The sequence below is a fragment of the Ovis aries genome, chromosome 11 (assembly GCF_016772045.2).
Source record: "Ovis aries strain OAR_USU_Benz2616 breed Rambouillet chromosome 11, ARS-UI_Ramb_v3.0, whole genome shotgun sequence".
Lineage (NCBI taxonomy): Eukaryota > Metazoa > Chordata > Mammalia > Artiodactyla > Bovidae > Ovis > Ovis aries.
Genome location: NC_056064.1, coordinates 49,520,406 through 49,537,163, shown reverse-complemented (window position 1 = coordinate 49,537,163; position 16,758 = coordinate 49,520,406). Strand labels below are relative to the sequence as shown.

The following is a 16,758-nucleotide window of genomic DNA, read 5'->3' as shown; positions in this document are numbered from 1 at the left end:
GAAATTTCACCCCCCTCTTTTTTTCTTGGCCGTGCTATGTGGCTTACAGGATCTTAGTTCCCCAGGGCTTAAACCTCCACCCTCTTCAGTCCCAACCACGGGACTGCCAGGGAATTCCCTCACCTTTGCTTTGATTCTCTCACTTGAGTTCTTTTTCTCTTTATGTGTGCAGTTTTGGGGGATGGGAATGTGTATATACATGTATGGTTTTTTAAAGAGTGTCTTTTTTTTGGTTTTAAAATTTGGTAACTTTTTAAAATTAGTATTGAAATTATGAAAGAATTCATAGTTTGAAGGAAGTATTAAGCATGCCTGAGTGGTACGTGTTTAGAATTTATACTTGACACAAGTGTGGAAGCCATGCAAATTATAAAACAGCTTGTATCATATTACTGTATGTTATTTTTTAAGAGTTGAAATTCATAGTTTGGTTCAAACCCAAGATTGTGACATTTATGATTATAAAGTGATTGAGTTGTATGTCCGTTATATATGGTGTGCTCAGAAAGTCACGTCTGTCCACAAAGTTTACTGTTTTAGACACTTTGGTAATATTTATGCCATTTTAATGGAAAATCTTGTTCTGAATCTTTTAGTGGGAAATTTTGCTGCCAGGAAGAACCCTTTGTCCACTGATGTATTTCTGCCTCTCCTTAATTTTGTCAGCTGCTTCTGCTAGCAGCAGGCCTGTTTGGTGTTTGAAGTCCAGTGCAGGTTGGCTGATTCGCTTGGGGAGCTAGTTGTCACCCAGGGAGACGGCTGGCAGGTTCATTTCACGTGAGTTTCAGGTTTGCTCATGGAAGTAGCCTGTTAGCAGGTAATGCGTCTGGAAGGGCACCATGGCGCCAGGGCGAGGACACGGTGAGGTTGGTTCAATGTGCTCGGGGTGAGGTTGCTGTGCCCTTGCCGTGTTGCCCTGTGCTCACTGCCCCCGTGGGCGAGGCTGCCCGGCACACAACAGTTCTTGCTCCCGTAGGAGCCTCTCCGGGGCTGGGCGGCTGCGCGTGCTTCCCTGCCTGGCTCCCACTGTGAAAGCCACGGGGCTGCCGCTCCGTTCTTCGTGCCAGTGTGGGCCTGCCCCTGGCCCCAGACTGGTCCCAGGCTTTGGGAAGGGAGCCCGCGGGAGTGCCCTGGGGAGCAGCCCAGTGGTCACACCAGGGGAAGACGCTCAGGCCTGATTTCTCACCCGGCAGGCCTGGTGCTGCTGCAGGGTTCTCCGCTTGCTCTGTGCTTGGGTGCTGTGAGAGTCGAAGCGTAGCTCTGCGCTGGGTCCAGATCTTCAGGGGGTACAGCGGGCAGCAGAGGAGTGCTAGGGGGCCCAAGAAGTGAGGGCAGAGCTCTCCTTGGGCTGTGTCATGAGGAGGGGCCCGTGGTGGGGATACCTGCCTTTATCTGGGCAAAGGGAGGATGGGGCCAAGTTCTCCCCGTCCCTGGTGGGACAGCCCCTTGCTGGGCGGGCACCACCATGCTTGAGGGTCTGCCTTCACTCTTGGAGGTCAACGTGGGAGGTCACTGGGGCAGGCCCGGCAATGTGGCTGTGTGAGATGCTTTCAACTGTGGTTGAAAGTCTGCCGTCCACACTCCCCTGTCCCAGCTCTCCAAGCCGGTGACCCAGGTGGTAGATGAGAGGAGGAAACTCTTCGGAGAACTTACCCTCAGCCGGGCACAGACGTGTCATCAATCAAACACGAGCGACCCGTCGTCTGACATTCACCCTCCCTCCTTCTGGCCGTCTGACCCTGGGCCAGGCCTCCAGTCCAGTGACCCTCAGCTCGGTGAAGGGGGATCTTTGGCAGCATGGTCCTCCAGTCCTGCCAGTCCTGAAATTTGTGCCCTGGACACTCTTGGGGCCAGTGGCAGTCTGGACACTGTGGCCAGGAATCCAGGGCTGTGAGTCAGTGGCAGAACTGGTCCCTGACTTCCTGGTTAAGCCTTTAATTCTCCCGAACGCTTGTTTTTGCTTCTTTCAAGTTGTTGTACTTGGGCCACTCTGTCAGCAGCCGTGGGCGTTTCCTGTGCCAGCGGCACCGCTGCGCCCCCTCCTCTGTCCCACCCCCTCTCATGCGTGGCCTTTGGCAAAGGGACTGGGTGGGCAGGCTCTGGGCCCCTGTGCTGTGTCCTGGGCGGGGGCAGAGAGATGGAAAGAGCCTGTGTTATCTTTCCCCGAGGAGGGTTATTCAGAGATCACGAGAGTTTAATTTGACGAGAGCCATTACTTAGGTGGCCTGAAAAGAAAGCTCTGTAGACTGAGGCCGGGCAGGTCCTTTGGGGAGCCAGCAGCCCTGTGACAGCTGAGAACCAGGGGCCGCTCTGGCTCTGCTGCTGCTGCGAGAGCAGGGGAGCGCTTTTGTCTGCCGAGGATGGGACCTCCCCCGGGGGTTCACATCTCACCTCCGTTCTGGGTGTTGGGAGAGTGTGTTGCTTGTCCCCAAGTCCTGGCCCCTGGCATGCACGGTGGGCACCTGGACCAGGTGTGGGCGGCACTGGTGAAATGGTTTTGTGCCTGTGTTTTCCTGGTGACAGCTTCCCCTGGGTGCCCTTTGGCGTCCTCTAGTTCGAATTTAATAAACCGCAGCTGGGCGAGGAGAGAGCCCCTGTTCAGTGGCCTTGCTCCAGGCACTGTGGTGCTGCTTGTCATCGCTGCTGACAAAGTGACAGCTGCTCACGCACAGCCCTGACTCAGCGGGAAGTGTGTGCTGGCCGCAGGCTCTCTGCAGGGCGGGTGGCCCCGCGTTGGGTCCAGCGGGGACGAGAGGTGTGGGGGCCGCCTGCTCCCTCCTCCTGGGATGCACTTCCTCCTCGCAGATTGGGGAGTGGGGGGATGCCGGGGACTTAGAGGAGGTGTAGGATGTTTTGATCTTAGAGAAACTGTCTGAATTTTTGGGTTTTCAGTGTTGAAAAAAGGGAATCAGTCTGTCAGTAGAAGACTATTTTCTCTGAGGGTTATTTCTAAGCAAACAGTTGTATTTGCATTTAAGCATAGTCAAGTGATGTTTCAGTTTAGAAACTTTGTTTCCCAGCTAAGAGTTCAAGCAGTCAGTTCCCACCGTGGCCATGGACTCAGTCACCTGTGGAGGTTTCTACACGTCCAGGTGGCCACCCCAGGCTGGAGACCCTCCTCCGCAGGCGGTTTTGCCATGTGCTGTGGGGCGTGTGGGTTGTGACCAGCTGGAGAAGGCTCTTCTCCTTGGTTGTATGACTGGGATGTGGGGGCCGGTCACCTGGATGGAAAGTAGCTCCTTGCTTTCTCATGCTCCTTCTTTGGGGAGGCTCATTAACGTGTTTGGAGATGCAAGGATTGGACCTTAATCTTTTGCTGTGACTTGCCAATAGTCCAGGGGCCTGTGGTGAGAGAACCAAACCTCAGTTCTGCCTGTCCCTATACTTGTATTGTCCACAAAGCGTCCAGGCACTAGCCTTATTCACAGATCAAACTCATGGTCACAGTTAGTTTAGGCTAGGCAACAGGTCGGGGGGTGGGAGTAGGAAAGAGGTTTTCCTCCAAAGCATTAGACTGTCATTGATACACATAAAATTTGGAGAAGCTGAAAGCTTGTCATGGTAAGTGTATTTCAAGAGGAGTAGAAAGGGGTCTGTAATCCTTCAGTTATAAAGAAGATTATGTTTGTGGGAAACATTAGGGAATATTTCCAGGAGGAATGGCTTAAGCAGTTTAAAAAATTTCAAAGGATGTGTGTTGTTGGAGAAGGAGCGAGAGAGACACTTAGGTTCACTCGGTTTTGTACCTCCTGTGTGCAATGCTTCTTCTAGACAGTGTGGGCAGGGAGGCTGCTGTGGAGGCCGGGCTCCACATGCTGGCACCCTTGATGTATGCCTGAACCACCTTGAGGGGAGTAGGGGGTTAAGTGGGGGACCTGCATTCACCCGGAGGTGTGGTCCTCAAGCCTTTCAAATGCTGATTCACCTTCAGGGGCAGTTCAGTGAACTAACTCCTAACATGGCACCTTCGGGTTTAAATGGAGAAATGTGTCTGTCATGTACACATCCCAGTTCTCCATGCTGGCAGCCCTCCACGAGCTGTTTCTTAAGAGCGTCTTCCTTCGTCTTCCCGTGGGGTCGTCTTCCTAGGCTCACTTTTTGGAGAAAGTGAGTAGAAGATAAGGAACCGTCCACATGCCTTGGAACTTCATTCGCTCTTCCAGGCCTCTGTGAAAGGACCCAGCATCATGATTTCGTGGAGAGCGCAGTTTGTCTTCAGGATGTAAAACCTGCTGTGTCCTGTGCTGACGTCTTACTGGGACGTCACCCTCACAGCTATCGTCCAGCCATCTTTGCTCACCTTCCACGGCGGGCACGCTTCTGCCCTTCTTCAGTAATTCTTTGAGTCCCTGCGTGCGGCGTACGGCCCTGTGGGTGCTTTCTGACAGAGGCCCAGCTGTTGGCTCCTGCTCCGGCCTGCTCGGGAGCAGCTGGCCCCAAGAGAGTGGCTTCAGGGAGGCCTTGTCAGTGTGCCTTGTTGCTTATCTTTTGTGTCAATGGTGGCAGCAAAAAAGGTGCAGGTCGTCCTGTGTTCTGGGCCTGGTGGTAGGGAATTAGGGAGCCCCACGATTTCCGTTTCCTCCCTGGAGGCCCTTCCCGCCGAAGGCTCAGGTGCTGTCTCGCGTACTCGCCTTGTGTTCAGTGTCATCCTCATACCCTGTGGAAGTCGTGTTTCATTCGATAGGATCAGCAGCTCGTTTCCCCTGCGCCAGAGAGCTGGTCCTGTGGAGATAATCTGTTGACTCAAAGCTGGCCCCACCACGGTCAGAAGGGCCAGCCAGCACTGGGTTGTCTCATGGCGTGCAGACCTGTCATGCCACCCCTGGGGATGGCCACACGTTAGCTGTCCAGGGGGCAGGGTGTGGTGGGGACGTGGGCACAGACCTGGGAGGTCAGCTGCCAGGCCCCACTGGTCAGCCCCTGTCCCCAGTCATGGCGAGTTGAAGATCCTAACACCCCGAAGTTTGTCCTGGGGCAGGGCCTCTGCGGCAGCACCCTGGGGGGATCAGATTCTAGAATCAGCCACCACTGTCCCCTTAGGAGGTGCTTTTGTTTACATTCTATTGAAACCTTAGTACGTCAGTGTATTTTAATTGATTTTTTTGTGTGTGGTATTTTTTTGGTGTCTTATTAAAAATGGAAAAAAAAGCTGAGTTATAAGCACTCTGGTGCTTCCTCCCCTCCCCCCACCCCAGGCAGGCAGACCCCCGTTGAGTGGCAGGGAAAGGTAAGCCCCCCGGGAGGCGTGGGGGGTGCTAAAGCAGGGGTGCTATGGCTACAGGAGGGGGAGTTTAATTGATTTTTTAAGAAAAAGACATGTAATTGTCTCTTGAAATAGGAAAGATACTCATTTAGGTTATTTTACAATGTAGTCCAAAACGTGACATTTAAAAAAATTAAATTTTTAAAGAAAAGCACTCTTGATTGAAATCTTTGTTAAGTTTTGAACACCTGGAATCATGTGAAATCTGTGTTTTTGGAGTCGTGTTCCATTGTGGCAGGTCACAGAAAGCGGCTGAGCACGCCGAGTCCAAGGTTACTTGAAGGGTTACTTGGAACCATCTGGTTTAGAACAGTTTGTTTCTGTACCAGGTGGATACCAGATGTTTAGTATAAACAGTCTAACCAGGAGTTGCCGTGGAAAGCGCACCTGCTCGTCCAGCCTGGTGGAAACTTACCATGGTGGTCACAGGGGCATCTCTTACACTGGACACTTGCTTTCTCAGCCAGTACCTTCCTTAAGCCTCTTGGGAGCCCAGGGAGCTGGAGGGGAGGAAGGAGGTACCCGATGTCACCTGGGTGGACGCTCTGGTAGCACAGGTGGCGAGGAAGCCATGGCTCAGAGGTTCTCAGTCACTCGGCTTCACTGGTACTGTGCCACGGCCACCCTGGTGGTGAGGTAGGGGCACCACTCTGGGCTGGGGCTGCCGCTTGGGTACGGGGACTGCTGTGGGCTGGAGGAGGACCCCTGTGTGTGTCGTGGGTCACTGCTGTGGGAGGACCTGTCTTCCTGTGGGTCAGATCTTTTTCTGCTGTTGGTCATTCTTATTTATTTTTATTGCAGCATAGTTGATTTACGATGTTGTGTTAATTTTTTAAAATACTCTTTTCCATTACGGTTTATCATAGGATATTGACTGTATAGTTCTCCGAGGTGTACAGCAGGGCCTTGTTGTTTATCCATTGTGCATGTAACAGCTCACACCTGCTAACCCCAGCCTCCCACCCCTTCTTCCCTCAGCCCCCCTCCCTTGGCGACCTCACGTCTGTCCCTCTGTCTGTGCGACTGCTTCTGTTTTGGGGGCAGGTTCCTTTGTGTTGTGTTGTAGGTTGTGTCGTATTCAGATTTAGATGTAAGTGATGCCGTGCTGGTCTTCTCTGTACCCTCCCACGTTTGGTATATGTGCTGCTGTAGCCAGCACTCTGATCGTGATAAGTGTTTACTCTTCTTTGATTTGGCCTCTTCTCTGATCCGTGTTCCACACAGGAATGGTTCCTGTTAATAAATGGAACATATGTATCTGATGTTGAGCAGGACCCCGCTGTGATCCTGTCTGAAGTGTCAAGACTCCTGGGACCCACGCTAGCTGGTGGACCCCAAGGAGCAGTCATCCTGGTCCCAGGGTCCTTCCCCTGGTCTTGGCCTAGTGGCTAAGTGGTGTCCTCTGAATAGTGGAAAGGGTGAAACCACATTTTAAAGTGTGGTATTGCCTTTGTTAACGATTATGAAGATTGTGAGTGATCATTACGGACATTTGGGACAGTGACATGAAGCAGCAGCTAAGGAAACCTGGAATCTCGCTGCCTGGAGGTCAGCATGTTGAGGTTATACCAGGTGGGGGCCATGAGCACCTGGGGCTCTCAGCGTGATGCTTGGGCTGGCTTTGCAGTCCAGGGGCTGGGCCATCTCTCTGTACCTCGGTTCCCCTACCTCCAGGGTCAGTCGAACAAAGGCCTGGCCCATAGTGAGTGCTGATTGTCACCAGTATCAGCACGTGAGCCATTGACGGCATGCAGCCTGCTTGAGGGTTCTGAGTGTCCTCCTGTTATTAAATGTTCTTTGGGTAGCAGCATGCGTTGCATTGAGTGGCCCTGTTGTATTTAAATAGCACGCCCCGTCCCGTCATGGCAGGGTTTGTTTCTGCGCTTACGAACCATGGTGGCAGCAGTGCCGCTTCTGTGCCAAGTTGGGGACATAGCCCAGGAGGCGCAGGCACACAGGGGCAGGGCCGTCTGCCAGTGCTGCCCCCATCACCGGTTACCCGTGCCTCCTGAGCCCATGGTGAGTGGCTTGCACACGGTGGTTCCCGCACTCTCCCCTCTGGACAGGTGCCCTGTGGATGGGTCATAGCCACTCGGCCTACTGCATCAACACACAGGTCTGGAGGTTTTGTTGAAAGTCTGGTTCTGCTCGTGTGATCTTCAGAAACGGCTCTCTTGTCCTTATCTTTAACATTCCTATTTTCCCCCAAGTTTCCCCATCTGCTGTTTCCCCCCTTTTTAGGTTGGAATATTCCCATGATATATGTATGTGAGTTTTTTACATGTAATTGCCATCACATCCTTATCCATCATACCATACTTACCTTGTTTGTTATTCGCTTTAAAACTTTATTGAGTGTATTGATCCACTGAGATTTGAGATGCTTTATGTAGGAATATTCACTAATCTCTTCGCACGAGGGGACAGGGTGCCGTCAGATGGAAGAGTAGGTGTTTGCCCCAGTCTTGCTTTGCAGTTGTGTTACGCATTTCACAAGGTCCTGCCCCAACACTGTGGGCTCCTGCTCTAAAGTAGTAACTTCCTGCTCTCTTGCCATTGTGTTTCTCTTTGGAGGAGAGCCTTTATCCAGGAAATCCTGGACTGCATGCTTCCACTGGGACCTCTCGTGTTTCTACGGCACCTGGAGAGGGGAATGTCCATTTCTGGCCTCTGGACAGCTGAGCCTTGCCTCGCACCATGGGCAGTGAGGGGGGGGTGGGTCTTGTTCACAGGGAGGACATGTGGGAGGGACCAGGGCCTTGGGACCAGTGTGGCCACGTGACTTTCCTGCGGAAAGGGAGGCAGAGGGCTTCACGGGTGCTCCCCTGTGGCAGGGTGCGTGTGCTGGGAGCATCTGGGGGAGGGGAAAGCAGGTGGTGTGCGGGCCAGGTGCCCACCCCAGCAACACAGGATGCCCCAAGACCCTGCTCCATCGTACCTGTGGAGATGAGCCCTGGCTGAGGTCTCCCAGGGCCTGTGGGGTGGGCATCCCTCACCCTCCAGGGAACGCCGGTGCCCAAGCCTGCGCTTGCCCCCATGTGCAGAGTGGTTGGTGCTGTGGCTCGCAGTGCTGCCACAGGTCAGCCTTTGGGATAGTTTTTTCAGATGTCCTGTGGGAACTAAAAACTAAATGTCGGTAGAACCAGATTTTCTGTCCGTCATTTCCTTTCTCCCAGCAAATTCAGCATGTTTTTTTCCGAGCAAGTTGGACTGCATTCTTGAGGAAGGTATGATGGCTGTTTGTACTGGTGGCTGAAATAGAAGTTGAGTGGTGCTTGGCCACACCTGCTCCCGGGAAACTGGTGCTTTCCTGGGCTCAGACCAGGCAGGCAGGCTCCTGGCTGCATAGGCAGTCCCATCCATCATGTGCCGAGGCTCAGGGGCATCTTGGGAGACTCAGCCAAATGCGTCTGGGAGATGTCATTCTAGTACTACTTGGGAGATTTGGCGCAGTGCATCCTGGTAGATACTGAAGTGCATCTCAGGGGACATGGCTCAGTGATTCTGGGAGACTTGGCCCCACGCAGTGATATTCCTTATGTGATGAGTTTGATTTTGAAGTAGTATGTTGTTCAGTTGCTCAGTTGTGTCCAACTCTTTGGGACGCCATGGACTGCTTGAATTAGTATAATTACTTATCAAAACTCGTAACTTCTGAGCTGGCTGGCTGTATGGTGATTTTTTTATTTTTTAAGGATGCTGCAGAGAACGTCTGAGTTCCTCCTGACCCCTGGATGTACATCTGTAAAGCCCTGCAGTGGGGACTTGGTGATCTGAGGGTTAACTCGTTTCTCTCACCTAGAGGCTGCTTTGTCCTTAGGCAGTTGGCGTTAGACAAATGACATGCTGTCTAGAGAGAAGAGTATTTAAATTACATTGCTGGACTCTGGGTTGCCAAAAGGAAGCCCTCTGGGGAACCTTATATATTTGACATGTATTTGCAGTGTGTAATTGGAACCGTGAGAAAGGTTTTTTGTTCAGTGCGATTGAAGAGTTTCCTTATTTTAAACCTGTTGAATCTGGAAAGAGCTGTTAGTTTTTGAATTTTTTCCTCTGGTAATGGCTTCTTATAAAAGTTTAGGGCAAAGACTGTATCTCTTTCATATACCACCCAAAGCTCGGTAATTACTCCGTACCCTGTGTGGACCAGGGCTGATCTGTCTCTTGTCTTCCTGTCCCCGGATGTCTGAACTGGAAGCCGAGCTCATCCTTCTGCACAGAAGAGCCTGGTGATGAAGGGCCGAGAGGTCGGGGGCAGCCATGGGCCCTGCCCAGCAGTCCCGACCCCACCCTTCTGCCCGCCTGGGGCCTGGTACTACCACCACCTTTGGATGAATTGAAGCCAAGAGCCTCATTTTCCAATTTTCTTGTTGAAGAAATCCGTCCTCTCTCTCTCTATCTCTCTCTCCTCCTGAGCGGTTTTACTTTAGATAAATCAAAGCCCTTTTCAGTGACCGTGAGGCAGGTGTCCCGGCATTGCTGTCAGTGGCCGTGTAGTCCCCCCCCAGACTCCAGTCCAGCAGCGAGGCCCGCGTTCATTGCTGGCAGCACTTCTTCCAGCCCATCCTAAAAGAAACCAGTCCTGAATATTAACTGGGGGGACTGATGATGAAGCTCCAGTACTTTGGCCACCTGATGTGAAGAGCTGACTCGGGGGAGAAGACCCTGATGCAGGGAAGGATTTAAGGCAGGAGGAGGAGGAGACAACAGGGGATGAGATGGTTGGATGGCATCACCGACTCGATGAACATGAGTTTGAGCACGCTCCGGGAGTTGGTGATGGACAGGGAAGCCTGGCGTCCTGCAGTCTATGGGGTCTCAAAGAGTCGGACAAGACTGAGTAACTGAACTGAACTGAGCGCTTCTTCACCTGTACTTGGGCCTCAGCCACTGGTGTTTGTGGCAGGTGTAATAGAGGGGTCACCGGAGCTTTGTAGAGAAAGAATTTGAAACTGCCTGTGCCGAGAACTGGGCAAGGGACTCCCCAGGGGAGCTGCAGCAGCCTGGTCGCATGGGTGGGCAGGGCTGGCAGTGAGGCCCTGAGGCCCAGGCGGGGCTCCGGTCTCTGCTTCTCTGACACAGCTGGGCGGATGCAAAGCAGTCAGAGCCCTCACGTCATGAGGGCCAGTAGCTACCTGAGCACATCACCTGGCGCATGTGGGTGCCGGGGGCCAAAGCTGGGGTTTGTGGGGGCCGCCTTGCTACACAGAACTCAGAGCCCATGCTTTGTGCTGCCTTTTTCTCTCTCGAGTAGGGCTGAGCCTGAGGGCAGCATACGGCTCCCAGTGCCCTCTCACAGCCGGCCTCCTCCCCTTCCTTGAGGCAGAGAAGTGGGCCAGATAGCCCTGCGTTCGGACCTCCGAGCGTGTCAATTTTCCCATCAACAAATGCCGGTCAGCCCTGTGAGGTCTCTTACTGTGCTGAGGCAGACCTCTGTTAGTGGGCACAGGTCACAGTGTGTGTCCTTTTCTTTGTCACTGGTTGACCTTAGAAGCCATCTCACTCTGGCCCTGGCGTCAGGCGCCCCCACCCGCTCAGAGGCCTCGGGGGCCAGCTGGTCCAGGGTGAGGCTGTGTCCTTGTGGAGCTGGCCTTCTCCCGGGGGTCCCTGAGCATTTCTCAGGGTAGTGGTTGGCTGTGACGTCCACCTGAAGTACATGTGGACAGTACTGACCGCTGTCATTCCTAGTTGTCTGTTTGGAAATTGATTTTGTCCAGTGGACCGATAAATTGGGACTCAGCAGTTAGCATCCAGGTTTCCCTCAGGCTATAGAGTTGCTGAACAGTCTTCCCCAGAAGTGTTTGGGCAGCTGGGTAGAGTGGTGATTTTAGAGAATGTGGCGAAGCAGTGACTCTTGAATTTATACGATGCAACCCGTCAAGGTGCCATAGCCTGTTAGTTTTGACATGCGTTGGGCCGTGAAAAGGCTACCCTCTTAGCACAGAGAGTATGACCAACGCTAGAAAACTAAGAGTAATTTCAGGTAAAGTAGAACTTCCCCAGGTAAGACAAATGAAGGCCAGTTTTAAGCATTACAGCTTTAGTTCAAGTTGAGATAATGGTTTTTTAAATGGCTAATTAGATTTAACCACTTTATCTGAAATAGCTGTGGTAGTGTCCTCTGGTTTGGCTTGGCATTTGTGCATGCTTTGTATTTTTTATTTTATTGAAGTATGATTGATTTACACTATCATGTTAGTTTCAGGTGTAGAGCACAGTGGTTTAAGTTTTCATATATATACACACACACACACGTATGTTTTTCAGATTTTTTTCCCCGTAAAGGATATTATAAAATATACTGAGTATAGTTCCATGTTGGTTATCTGTTTTATTTTTATTTAGAAAGCTATTTATTTTTGGCTGCTCTGGGGCTCTGTCGCGGTGCTCAGTGGGCGAGGGCTGTGCTCGGGATGTGCCGCGTGGGCTTCCCCTGTTGGAGAGCATGGGCTCTGGGGGCACGGCCTTCAGTAGCTGCAGCATGACAGCTCTGTGGCGTGGGCTCAGTAGTTGGGGCACACGAGCTTAGTTCTTACACTTTTAAACCCCATTTGTTGTTGTTTAGCCACTGAGTCCAACTCTTTGTGACCCCATGGACTGCAGCACGCCAGCATAAAACTCTATGCATGAGTGTTATGTGTCTTATTTTCTTTTACAGTAATTTATGTGTCTCTAATAGACAAACCCTTCCCATATACATGAAATACACGAGTGTGATAAACTTAACAGGCAAATACCATACAACTGCAGCTCCTTTAAACAGTACAATGTTGTTCTCGAGGGTCTTAAACTCACTCGTCTCTTTATATAAAAAACTACAACTGCAGTATTAGAAACTCAGTGAGACATTTTAAAATGGAACCAGAAAGATAATCTGTATGTACTTCCAGTTATTTTAAATGTCACAGATGATTTACCTAATTAAACATACCTGGGTAGTTCCTGAAGTTAGCACAGAACGACCCTGGGCTTGCTTTACTTTGTCATCCTCGTTCTGAGGCCTGAAGCTCAGCGAGGTCACAGATGCCCTCTGAGCAGAGTTAGCGCACCTGTGTAACAGTGTCCACGCTCACTCCCCAGCTGGTGACTGCTTTTGGCCAGAATTAGAAACCCATGTGTTGTTCGTGGTCCCCTTGACAACAAGACTCTGGGGGCAGGTGGCCTCTGGGTCAGGTACTCTGCTCACCGGACAGTGTCCTGGGTGATGTTGCTCACCCTCCTCTCACTCCCCTGATGTGCCAGCCCTTTCCCTCGCTCCTGGCGGCCCCTGTGTCCCTTTGCGTCTCCTAGGACCTGGCAGTGTCCCTTGGGTGTGGCTGGCAGGCATGTTTGGGGGCAGCTGTTCAGGAACATTCTCACCTGAGTTGAGCTGGTGGACTCGTGAGTGACTTCCTGAGCAGGTCGTGAGTTTCCGAGTGCCTTGGGGTGGGACCGTGGTGTGTGTTGCTCGCGCCGGGCTCTGCGGGGCCACGGTGCAGGCGGGGTGGTGTTCCAGCGGGCACAGTGTCTGTGGAGTCAGGAGCGCTGCTGCAGGGCCACCTCACAGTCTCTCTCTGCTATGTGCAGTGGTCCCCGTGATCCTGAAGGCTCTGACGTACGAGGAGAAGCGGGGTGCCTGCAGCGTGGGCTCCAACGTCCGGGACGCCGCCTGCTACGTGTGCTGGGCCTTCGCACGTGCCTACGAGCCTCAGGAGTTGAAGCCGTTCGTCGCGGCAATCTCAAGGTAAAGCCTGTTAATTTGGACTAGTGACAGCATTGGCTTGCCTGCTTCACTGTCTGCTCCTGTGCAGTGAAAACCAGCACAGCCTCACGAAACCAGCACAATACCTTTTCCATGGCTTCCTGGGCAGAGCATTGAGGGCAGTGGGCTGTGCCAGCCACATGGGCGTGGGCCCCACTTTTAGGATCCGATGTCTGCGCCCGGGAAAATTCGAAAGAGATGTGTCCCTAGTATAGTGATGTTAATTTTCTCCCTGTCTCCTGTTAGACTGAAGTGAGTCCCTTTGACATGAAAACGGAGTTCGGCTGTCCACTTCTGGTTGGTCTGTGTCACGCTGGAGGAGGAGCTGAGCACTGGGTTGGTCATGGATATAACACCAACCCAACCACTTTTACTCAGAGATGGATTTTAACATGATCTCCAGTCCTGGAAGCTGCCTCCCACCAAGGAGGTGCCCTGCCAAGAGCGGGAGACCCTCAGGCCTCAGAACGTATCCACAGGGCAGCTCTGTCTCCTCCTCTGGCCAGTGCAATGGGCTTCCCCATGGTCTGAGCACCAGCGGCGCCTGGGGGAAAGCCGCAGGGGACGGGGGCCGCTCGAGGGTCAGGAGAGGGTTGTCAGGCTCGCTTACTGCTCAGGTCGCGTGGCCAGGCTGTATCTTGCAATCTTGACCCTCATGTGAAGGGAAAGCCTGCAGAGCAGCCTGTGGATTCTGATCCTTGCTCAGGGAGATACACTGCTTCCTAGGAAGTCGTAAAAGTGCGACTTCTGGCCGTGTCCACCCTGGGAGGGGCAGGAGGGCAGTGGGCTCCTGAGAGGCTGTGGTGGGTGTCTGCGGCCTGAGGCCTGGCTGCGGAGACCCGGCTGCCCGTGCCTTTGTCCGCTGCTCCTGCCCTCACGTGTGTTCCCCGCTCTCTTGTTGGTCTGCAAAGGGGAGATTGTTTGCTGTTTACTTAATACTTGTTCTGCCTACTGCTTTCTTGCTCTGCTCCTCAGCTTTTTGGAAGCTGCTTCTGTAACTAGAATGAAAGCGCAAGGTGTATTTTGCTCGCTGTTTCCATCAGCAGCCACAGCATGATGAGCCTCTAGATGGGAGCTGTCTCATTCACAGTCGTGGCTTCCCACCCGGCTGAGGTCTTGTGCCCAGGGCCCAGGCAGGTCCAGCTCTGCACCTGTTGCACTGCCTCTGCCGGAAGCTGACATGCCCCGACTTCGGGGGACCTGGCTTCAAAGGGTCATTCCCATTTCAGAGTGAAATCATCTCGGCAGGCTTCTAACCTTTGTGGCTGAAAGCACTGAAGGTTGCAGGAACCTGGGCCCCTCCTTTCTCTGGGGACTGTCTTTGGCTCAGCCCAGCCAAAGAGAGAATCAGGACTGAGGGCTGAAGGGTCAGCAGAGGCACTGGGCACAGAGGTGGGTGGCCACCACTCATAACATCCTCTGCTTGGGGCAGAAGCTTCTCACCACCCCATAAGTGAGAGCGTCAGAGTCACAAGACCTCATCGCCAACTTGGAGAGACATAGTGTGAAGAGTCCTGAGCCCTGTGGGCACAGATGAGCCGGAGAGCAGGGTTCTGTGCAGGCGCTGGACTTTGGAACGGAGGCTCTTTCAGCCGCAAGCAGACAACGTTGCAGTGTTCATCTCAGCAGAGGTTTTAATGCAGAGTGCCAGCCAGGGAGGGTGCGCAGGAGTGCTGGTGAATGTTAAGCCTGGCCCTCGTGTAGCGTGTGACGCTCGAAGCATGGCGTCCCGGTGTGGGCGATCCTTCACAGACTCCCATCCAGTTCTCCAGGAGGCTGAAGGGGCACTGCACATCTTACTCCAGGGCGGCCCCTGTTACTCAGAAAAGGAAAGACCCTGTCTGGTGAAGGGGTCACATCCTGGAGCTTGTGCCTGTCTGGGGAAGGTGTTGAAGAGACCAGTGACCCCACTGGATAGAGGCCTCTGCGGCCAACCTTCAGGGCAAGGGTGCTGCGGGTCTGTGTGTACCTGAGGGCCTGGGCAGGCCCTACCAGGGGACCCCCAAGGGCTCTGGAATGTGGGGGGGCTCTGGAATGTGGGGGGACGGAGTGGAGGTGGGTGGTCAGGCTGCCAGGCTTTCTGAGGTGGGATTTATTTTAAGAAATGGTGCTTGGATTAAAGGACAGATCACATCTGCAGGGACTGGTGGCCACATCCATCCACAGAAACTTGTGTGGTTCACTCAGGACCTTTGATCTCGGGGAAGGCTGAATTTCCCTGACGTCTTGGGCACGCCCAAGCGATCGCTGATGAGTTTACAACTCACCGAAAGTGCAAGCTGGCAGGGGAGTGCAGAGACTCCTGCTTCACAGCCCTCCTAATTTCTCCTAATTGACCCTGGAGTTGGTGCCTTGTGGAGTTTCTGCTCAGAGGGGGCCCCTCTTGTCCCCTGCCCCTGTGCCCATCCCAGGACTGGATTGGCAAGTGCCCATTGGAGCTATGCCTGGCAGCTTTCTCAGTCCAGTTTGGCAGGTTCCTAGGGAGCCTGTGCTCCAACCCTTCCCGGTCCATCTCCACGGCAGGCCTGGGGGGTGGAGCAGGCGGGCTGGAGGGTGAGTCACGGTGCTATGTGAGCCTTCAGGACGCTGCTGGTGCTCGCCTCCCTGCCTCAGAAGTATCGGTTGGGGTGTGTCCTTCGAGATCTCCCTCCCTTGGTTTGTAATAAGTGACCACATTTTAATTGTCAGCTTTTAAGCCCATTCATCCTGGTACATGATAAAATCTTGAGATCTTCAACTATACTTTCACAAACTCTTCAGTTTGGATCCTGCAAAAGTAGACAGTTGAGATCAAACTATAATTCTATAAACGAACTAGACACATCTGATGGAGAGAGTCAGGCGGCGGTAATAACGAGGCAGGGCTGGGCGCAGCCCACACAGGGGGAGAGGCCAGAGTGCGGCTGGCCCCCAGCTCAGGCGGCCGGGCAGGGAGGAGCTCGGGTCAGCCGCTCACCTTCCTAGAGGAACGTGAGGAACTGTCCTTTCGCTTCACCTGTGGATGTATGCTCACCGTCTCTGTTTTAGAAATACCCCAAAGAAAGTTTTTAGGTCAGTATACGACATAGTTTGAATTAGTGTTGGTCGGTTTTGAAAACCTGTGTTTCCTAAGTGTTATACGCAGATTAAGAGATGGAATAATAATTTTGTGAATAGGTAAATCGGGCTTCCTGAGAAGCCAAGCGTAATTTAGGGACAGAGAAACACGAAGTTACAGTGGTAGAGGATGGTCGTGTATTCTGAAACAACCTGCTCACCAGTAATCAAAAGCTAATTTGCAAGAAGAAAAGGGAAAAAAAAGAGCCCTGCTGCCAGCATATGCGTTGGTTGTCACCTTCTAGCGATTTCCTCACCTGAAACTCTGTTGTAAGCTGAGCTCCTGTTGACATCAACCCTGCAGGGCCCCTCCCGTGCTAGGGGCAGTGCCCGGCTCAGCCTCACGGAGCAAGCTGGGCAAGCAGGGCAGCGTGGGCAGCGCCTGGGGATTGGCTCCCAGATCTCTTCCTCGAGGGCAAGCTTGTCCTGAAAAATCAGGAAATGGCAAGCATTGCTCAAAGCTACGTCTTGTTCCCACTCAGCGTTTCTTGATGGCAGACTTCCAGGGGGAAGATAACCTTTTTTGTTTCTTGAGAAAAATTAAGTGGCGGTTACTGACCAGAGTGTTCCCACCGTCCGCCTGTTAGGTCTCCCCTCGGCCTCCATTTTAGCTCTGCTGTGATTGAAAGCACTTTGCAGATGTCTTGTGTTTCACCGT

General features: G+C 52.9%; 1 protein-coding gene across 2 annotated transcripts in view; it reads left to right on the top strand.

Annotated features, from left to right (window-relative positions):
- The window catches only part of TBCD (tubulin folding cofactor D), a 143,793-nt gene that overhangs the window by 67,047 nt on the left and 59,988 nt on the right, over positions 1-16,758 (top strand). For both annotated transcript variants that reach the window (XR_009595364.1, XM_027974323.2), the window contains exon 14: positions 12,830-12,986. Coding sequence is in view for 1 of the 2 variants with exons in the window: in XM_027974323.2 (XP_027830124.2) it covers positions 12,830-12,986 (157 nt within the window). In the remaining variant the exon portion in view is untranslated. The remainder of the gene's footprint in view (positions 1-12,829; positions 12,987-16,758) is intronic.